The following is a 7752-nucleotide window of genomic DNA, read 5'->3' on the forward strand; positions in this document are numbered from 1 at the left end:
CGCGCGATCCGCGATACGCGCGATACGCTCCATGGGACTGCACCCTAAAACTGCGTTGGTAGAAACGGGCTTAAGCACCGTGAGTGCTACGTAACTATGGCTGCGTTCAGCAGAACGTTTGTTTTGCAACTGTTGGAAGTTTCCTTCGCGTTAATTGGATCATACTTTTAGATCTAGAAGAATGGTCCTATCTCAGCAGACAATCATAAAACGGTTGCAAAACTGTTGAGTCTGCTGAACGCAGCTTATGACGTCACTGTGTTCACACTGGCGCATGCATGAAACGGACCAACCATAAGCAACCGTGAACGCACTAATAACGTTGTAAGCGTGAATTTGACCGCGGCCTTGATCTTGTTACTGCAGTTCTTGTTTGTTAAGATTCTTTTTGAATTAATCGAACAATTTCGAGATGAACGCGAAAGAAAACTCCACGGCGTCGATGGCGAAAGGTATAAACGCATCGAATGCGAAACTCTACGGCAAGATCGTGTTGACGTTGCAAAATTGTCTCCTGCCTGAGGAAAAATTCAACTCCACCCCGTCGCATTTGGATGGTCTTGATGCGGAAACTGAAACGGATTTGCGGATACTGGGATGCGAACTTATACAGACGGCTGGTATTCTCCTGAAATTACCGCAGGTGAGTTTTCGCATGTCAATAATCGGAATCTCGAATCTCCCTAACCTCAAAATTAGAAAAAAGTGTGATCCACTTAAGCAAGTGTTTTTGCATTAATTAATCGTTATTTCAATTTTGCACATTTAATTTTATTCAAACGTACATACCATTACTATTACTTAGTTCTTTCAATTTGAATTGTTGCATAATTTAGTTGTACATTTATGTGTTTAATAATTAATTAGTTTATGTGTATGTTTAATTTTTACAAATAAAGCTATACACATGCACACATCCACATAAAACTTAATATTATCGAACAATATATGTATATTCTATTAAAAAAGGTATTCGAATTATATAGATCTTGCTAAAAATCCTATAAATTCAATATTTACACTGAATATTATTTTGCTTAATAGAGAACATTTAAAATAATTTTATTTAGAAATATGTTTTCAATATATACATATATTATCTACTTTACTTTTTTATATGAAAAGCTTTACTATTGCTATTACTTTAACCCTTTGCGGACAGAACTATATGTTACAATTAGTACAAAACTGACAAAAACAGCTTAAGGTATATATATTTCCAGAGTCTGGATTTCCAGAGTGGCTAATATAGACAAATGAGAATGACGACGTGCAAGTTGGATATATGTCGACATGTGTCGCACAACAAAATCAAAGTGTGGCAATGGAATAATATCTCTGCTTGTGTCCCTAAAGGGTTAAATATTGTTGATATATCATAAATTTTGTTACAGAATGTCATGGTCTAATCGTCCTTTTGGTTTTTACATTTATTTGTGTAGGTTGCAATGGCTACAGGACAAGTAATATTCCAACGATTTTATTATAGCAAATCTTTAGTTAGACACAATATGGAAACAACTGCAATGGGTTGCATCTGCTTAGCCAGCAAAATTGAGGAAGCACCTAGGCGTATCAGGGACGTCATCAATGTTTTTAATCATGTAAAACAAGTATCTAGCCAAAAGTAAGTTGCTTCATTACTTTGGTTTTATGAATAATTAAGAACATAAATAATTGAGGAACCGAGAAAGAATTAAAAGAATTCGTTTTTGTTATTTATTTCAGAGCAATACAACCTGTAATTCTCGATCAAAATTATGTGGCTTTAAAGAATCAAGTGATCAAGTCAGAGAGAAGAGTGTTGAAAGAACTGGGTTTCTGCGTTCATGTAAAACATCCTCACAAGATTATAGTTATGTATTTGCAAGTGTTGGGATATGAGAAGAATCGCACGCTAATGCAGCAAAGCTGGAATTATATGAACGACTCATTGCGTTCCGACGTATTTTTGCGTTATCAGCCGGAAACAGTGGCTTGCGCATGTATTTATCTAGCCGCTCGTCAATTGCAGCTGCCTCTACCGACGACACCTGCTTGGTTCTCGGTGTTCAGAGTCAGCGAATATGCAATCAGAGACGTATGCCGACGTATACTGCGTCTTTACTCACGACCGCGCGTACGACCCGAACAATTGGAAAAACGCGTTGAAGAATTGCGACGTCAGTATGAAGAGGCCAGAACCAAGGCGCGCGGTGGAGACGTTGATGGACATACACCGAGTCCACCGTTGCCGAAACATCACAACGCCTGGGGTGGATTTATCAGTCGCAGCGGTACACATGCAGCTCCCGAAAGAACGAAATCGCCTAGGTATGATAGTGTTTTCACGCGAGTAAAAACAACAAATAAGAATAACCATATTCAATCCATAACAAGCAGTTCATATCTCCAATCGTGCATCACATATCACATTAAATTTTGCAATTTAATGCATCGGTGAAACGGACTAACATATGAGATGACACTTGTAACAACATCACAGTTAAACTGTGACAACATCACAGTTTAACACAGGCCTGTCCAATTTGAGCTCTGGAGCCAAAATGCAAAGCTATCGACGCAAAAAAATTCGATGTGGATAAGATTTCGGGGATTGCAAAGTGTTGATATGCATCTGAGTGACGCTTATCAACACTTTATAGTTCCTAAAATCTTACTCACATTGAATTTTTTTGCGTCGATGGCTTTGCGTTTTGGCGCCAGAGCTCAAATTGGACAGGCTTGGTTCAACATTTAGCCTAAACAGTGGATGTGTTTGATATTCACTGCCAATGCTGAAAATATATAGCGTACGTAACGTATACTGTATAGTTTCAATACTGGCAATGAATATCAGAATGCATCCAATAAGGACATTAATGCTAAAACAATAGCTTTGTAAGATTATTGGCGAGATAACAGTAGTTACAAATAATTGAATTGTCATCTTACTGAGGAGGATCCAAACCTAGAGTCAAAACATTGCGTAGTTTTTTGATGTTATCAATTGAATAGAATAATTCTATACAATTGATAACATCAAAAAACTAGGACCTGCAGCCGAGTTGCACATTTCGACCGATTTTGCCTATCATCATCCCCATTCCTTTTGTTTTGTCCATAGCATTTAGACTGTGCGCAGAGACATAAAACGCTCAAACTCAGGGATGATATTAGCCGTAACTCATACAGGGCACAATAAAGCTACAGGACTTTGAAACATATTGCTTCACATTCACTGTTTACAAATTTTTATTATTATAATTATTATTATGATGTTAGAAACTCAAAAATAACACTTCAAAATAGAACACATATGTTAATTAAGTTTGCATACTGAAAAAATATTAAAAAAATCATTTTTAAGAAATAAATCAATAAAATAAAATAAGTACGTGCGTGTCAAAATTTGTAAACAGTGAATGTGAGGGAATATGTTTTCAAGTCCTATAGCCCTATAGTGCCCTGTATGAGTTACGGCTAATATCATTCCTGAGTTCGAGCGTTTTATGTCTCTGCGCGCGGTCTAAATGCTATGAAACAAAAGGAGTGGGGATGATGATAGGCAAAATCGATTGAAATATGCAATTCGGCTGCACTCGGCAAGCCTATATACTATAGATCAATAATAATTTTTATATAATTTTATAATAATAAACACATTGATTTTTTGTGTTGGCTCAATTAAAGGCATTTATTACTTTATTGATTCATTCATTAAAGCCTAAATTAACTTTTAAATTATTAAGATAAATGCATACTATATTATATTTAAAAAAATTTACTGTAAATTTTTTTTTTATTTTTAAAGGTATATATACAGTGTAGGATAATTATGTTGAAAGATTCAGTGTACTTTTTTCATGTAATTATACAATTACTACAGTAGGAGTTTCATGCTATTTTTTTCTAATTTGATTTGTAAAAATCAACAATCCGATCAATTTATTATAGTTCGTAAAATTTTATATTGAATTTTACAACATGGACGTTTATAAATAAGGAAAAAAAAACATTGATACACTTTTAAATATCTCTTGGTGTATTTCAGACGCTCAAAATCTCCAAGTACTTCCCCATCACGAGGCGAAGAAACAAAGTATTCAAATAAGCGAAAAAGGCATAGCAGAAGTAGATCCCGAAGTCACAGTCATAGTAGATCTAGCAAACCCAAAAAGACTCAACGAAGACGATCGGGCAGCCACAAGTCGTCACGAAGATCGCGTAGTTATAGATCACGAAGTCGATCTCGGGATAGGGATTTGGAGAAATCAAGCAAACATCGTAGTAAACGTAGTAGACGACTACACTAAATACTAATGTGTAGCCAACACTTTTACATTATGTTGTGTGAGATATCATAATTTAAATATCACTATTGTAATAAATTTATAATATACGGCAGAATTTTATTAGGCCTACTGCAATTCTTTTAGTATATTTCAAAAAATTAATACTCAGTTTTTCGAGATTATCTTGAATTTCACATAGTTACTACCACAATAATGTATCATATATTGCATTTTCACAAGCTAGTTTAGCATTTTCATTATTTATATATAGGAATATAATTTAAATTAAAAATTATTAAATGAGGCCGATAAACGTAATTTTTTTTAAATACTAAAATGTGTAAAGCATATTTTATGTTTTGCATGAGTTCGTAGAATCTGACAAAGATCTATAAACAAATATGTTTGATAGGCAGGAAGAATATCAATGTTTACGATTTCACAAAAATTACATCTTTTTTCATGTTGGTTGCTTATCATTATTTACTATAAGAAATTTCAACAATTAGATAATCATCGTTCTTAGAAGAACATTAATTTCATATGTAATTACGTTTCATGTAAAATTGTCATACCTCCAGTAACAAGTAACATGGTGTACACTGTTACAAAAAAATTATGAAAATAAAAATATTAGGAGAAAATGTATATAAAAAAAAGAGCATTCAATGATATAAAAATAAATTTTATATTCATATCCCAAGTTGTTGTATCATTTTAAAAAATCTTATAGGTAGCGTCTTTTTCTTTTCAGCAGCAATCACTGGCGAGAAATCTAAGACGAGTAATTGTGGGAGAAGATATATGATGTAACCCCTGTAGCAAGGAACGTCTTCAATCGGATTACCGTGTAACGTTAGTGACCTGAGATTTTGTAATTTCCTGAGCTTTAAAATATCTGCAATATTTGCGATTTTATTGCCATGCAAGTAGAGAATCTTCAAGTTTGTAAACTTCTCTATGTCTTCTCCAATCTCGTTTATTTCGTTGAAAGACAAATCCAACCAACTGAGATACGCAGGATTATCGAGAACTCTATCCGCGAGTCGTTGAAGACCTTCCATCGAGCTCAATAGATTATTGCTCAGCCACAACGTACTGGTTATGTAACGATCCTTAAATGTTCTTACCGGAGCTTTTCCGGTACGTATTACTTGTGCACGTTTTTCCATTAATTCTGTCAGAAGAAAAACAAAGAGGTACATTTTCCTGTGAATGAGCTATAATATTAAACGCTCATAAGAGTCAGTTTGTAATAAAAAAATTGTCGGTGTGTGGCATCAACTCGCAAAATAATAAATTAAAAAATGACATTCCTTTAATTTATGTACCGTCCATGGTGGTGGCCTTTTTAAACGATAAATCTAACGGTGGGGCGACCAGCATTTCCTGCTGTTCGTTTCGTTTGTAATCCGAAGTATGATTTTGGGAAGAATAATTAGCGCTCATCGCGGGTAATTGAACTTGATCTCTATTAAATCGGCAATCTCTATCACCTCGAAAAACATTTGAAATTTGTATCTCGCGGCTTACCGGAAGTTTCATTTTAATTCATTACTTCCGGGCGGGTCACTAGCGGTGGCGCTGAAAATTGCTATCTTTTTAAGAGGAGGAGGGAGAATGATCTTGTCCGCGCGTTTAGTCGGTGCTTGTCGGTAAACAAATTGAATTGAGTTGGTAACGGTCGTTTATCTTATTAGCCGGGTTACCAGTTACTGACCAGTTACATTCGTCAAAAGCTAGCCACTAAAGAAAAAGAGGAAGAATATTTTCTCAACGTGTCACACGTACGAAAGATTTATTTATTGACGTACATTGACGTAACGTGCATCAAAATGCCAAGGACCAAGCGCAACAAAGCGACGAGCAACTCGATGAAGGAACGCGATGCGGCGGTAAAGACCTTCGAGAAACGCGCACAGCTCTGTATCGCCAAGATGGAACGCGAGGCAATGGCGGATTTAAAGACCTTCGTGACTTGTATCGATGTTATAATTTCCCGCTTACCAAAGGACATTCGTCAGATGAAATTGGGCGAGTTAATAAACAGGCAGGACCATGACAATGAGAAAGAAAACTGCAACGATGAGGTAAGTTCGTCGGTCAAGGACCTTTGTATGCAACCACCCGCCATCCCTAAAGTGAGAAAAGGTAAAGTTGCTAAACGTACCGCTGCATCTGACGATGGATATGCAACTGGAGGTACTAGTGTGGGCAGTACGTCGCGGGTTGCTAAAGCACTGGCTAAAGCAACACCAGCCAAGAGAACACGTTCAACTAGAGCAAGCAGAGCCAAACTCAGTGAAATTAATCAGACAATGGTAAGTCCAAATGCAAGGACCATTTGAAACAGTTTTTACTAAGCAGTAATTTTCAGACACCAGCAATGCCAAAGTCTCTAAACAATGTATATAATGTGGTTACACCAAAAGTCAAGCCTAACACTCCATTGAACGTATTAAGACGTCCGCGTCAAGGAGAAATGGTTCTCAGCATGCAAGGCAGTCCACTCTTAGTATCTGCTGTCGTCGAGGAAAAAACTGCTAATATTAATGTACCTTTGAGTAATGGTAACGTAATGTCTTTGTTACCACAAGAAGGATTGCGCATGTCAAATATTCCTCCACTAGATCCAGAGACAATGCATCAATTAGAGACTCTTAAGAAACATATCGAGAAAGTTATCGCGTTGAAGTAGTAGTTAATATTATTCAATGTGATAACTTATGACGAACCATAAAAAGTACTTTAGTGTAATATAATAAATTATACTTGTAGGATTTTATTATTTTTATACATTTATATATATATATAGTTATACTCACGCGTGAAAAGAAAAAGATTATGTATATCACCAACAGGATACTTTTTAAGACAGCTGGCCCTAGGAAAATTTTGATGACTATTGACAATTGATAAAAATTTGCGATTATTAAAATAAATAATTATTAACATAAATATTTGGATAATACATTATTAAATTCATAATTTTTTTATTATGTAAATGCTGTATGAATAAAGTATGCATACTTTTAATGCTATGATGTTTTACATGTTGCCAAAAAATTACAATTTTTCTCTATAGTTATTACTTCTATTGATAATCAAATTCAAATAATAAACATTAAAATCACAGTTTTAAATGAAAATCGGGTATACTAAGTTTTTTTCCAGCCGTTTTTAGTAGTATCTCGTCGATGCATGTATTTATGTACCCTTTCTCCCCTTGTTGAAATTTTGTAATAAATATTTATCGGTTAAAATAATAATTTCATACTATTTTTTGAAAGTGGTTGCAATTGGTTGCATTCAGCAGACTCAACTATTGCCGAGCAGATCAATGAGCTCTCACTGCTATTGGATCTAAAAGAATACACCAATAGCAGCGAGCGCTCGCGGATCCGCTTCACAACAGTTGAGTCTGCTGAATGCGACCATTGGGTGCGCAGCCAATGGCTGTGTTCAGCAGACTCAACAG

General features: G+C 35.4%; 3 protein-coding genes across 5 annotated transcripts; 2 read left to right on the forward strand and 1 right to left on the reverse strand.

Annotated features, from left to right (window-relative positions):
* Nucleotides 1-269: 269 nt before the first annotated feature.
* LOC108723447 (cyclin-L1) lies at nt 270-4422 on the forward strand. 3 transcript variants are annotated; one of them, XM_018449227.1, is made up of 5 exons: nt 576-643; nt 1224-1340; nt 1443-1627; nt 1729-2313; nt 4034-4422. In XM_018449227.1, exons 2-5 carry the CDS (start codon nt 1257-1259, stop codon nt 4293-4295), a joined length of 1116 nt encoding a protein of 371 aa, XP_018304729.1. In that variant the 5' UTR covers nt 576-643; nt 1224-1256; the 3' UTR covers nt 4296-4422. The 3 variants fall into 3 exon arrangements, with proteins under 3 accessions (XP_018304728.1, XP_018304729.1, XP_018304730.1); XM_018449228.1 differs by having other exon boundaries at nt 1224-1357; nt 4034-4421; XM_018449226.1 differs by lacking the exon at nt 1224-1340 and having other exon boundaries at nt 270-643; nt 4034-4420.
* Nucleotides 4423-4966: 544 nt separating this feature from the next.
* Nucleotides 4967-5790, reverse strand: LOC108723446 (leucine-rich repeat-containing protein 51). Its single transcript, XM_018449225.1, has 2 exons — nt 5606-5790; nt 4967-5451 (listed from the first exon to the last, which is right to left on the reverse strand). The coding sequence occupies exons 1-2, from the start codon at nt 5721-5723 to the stop codon at nt 4967-4969; spliced, it is 603 nt and encodes a 200-aa protein (XP_018304727.1). The 5' UTR covers nt 5724-5790.
* Nucleotides 5791-5924: 134 nt separating this feature from the next.
* borr (borealin-related) lies at nt 5925-7152 on the forward strand. The gene is made up of 2 exons (XM_018449229.1): nt 5925-6595; nt 6652-7152. Exons 1-2 carry the CDS (start codon nt 6110-6112, stop codon nt 6970-6972), a joined length of 807 nt encoding a protein of 268 aa, XP_018304731.1. The 5' UTR covers nt 5925-6109; the 3' UTR covers nt 6973-7152.
* The last annotated feature ends 600 nt before the right edge of the window (nt 7153-7752 follow it).

The sequence above is a fragment of the Mycetomoellerius zeteki genome, unplaced genomic scaffold (assembly GCF_001594055.1).
Source record: "Mycetomoellerius zeteki isolate Tzet28-1 unplaced genomic scaffold, Tzet1.0 scaffold239, whole genome shotgun sequence".
NCBI lineage: Eukaryota > Metazoa > Arthropoda > Insecta > Hymenoptera > Formicidae > Mycetomoellerius > Mycetomoellerius zeteki.

Excerpts from the sequence above, each read along its gene's own strand:
- LOC108723447 (XM_018449226.1), top strand. The coding sequence starts at position 413 with ATGAACGCGAAAGAAAACTCCACGGCGTCGATGGCGAAAGGTATAAAC. Across the intron at positions 644-1,442 it reads TTCTCCTGAAATTACCGCAG|GTTGCAATGGCTACAGGACA; the intron begins GTGAGTTTTCGC and ends TTATTTGTGTAG. Across the intron at positions 2,314-4,033 it reads GAAAGAACGAAATCGCCTAG|ACGCTCAAAATCTCCAAGTA; the intron begins GTATGATAGTGT and ends GGTGTATTTCAG.
- LOC108723446 (XM_018449225.1), bottom strand. The coding sequence starts at position 5,723 with ATGAGCGCTAATTATTCTTCCCAAAATCATACTTCGGATTACAAACGA. Across the intron at positions 5,452-5,605 it reads AAAGGCCACCACCATGGACG|AATTAATGGAAAAACGTGCA; the intron begins GTACATAAATTA and ends TTCTTCTGACAG.
- borr (XM_018449229.1), top strand. The coding sequence starts at position 6,110 with ATGCCAAGGACCAAGCGCAACAAAGCGACGAGCAACTCGATGAAGGAA. Across the intron at positions 6,596-6,651 it reads GTGAAATTAATCAGACAATG|ACACCAGCAATGCCAAAGTC; the intron begins GTAAGTCCAAAT and ends AGTAATTTTCAG.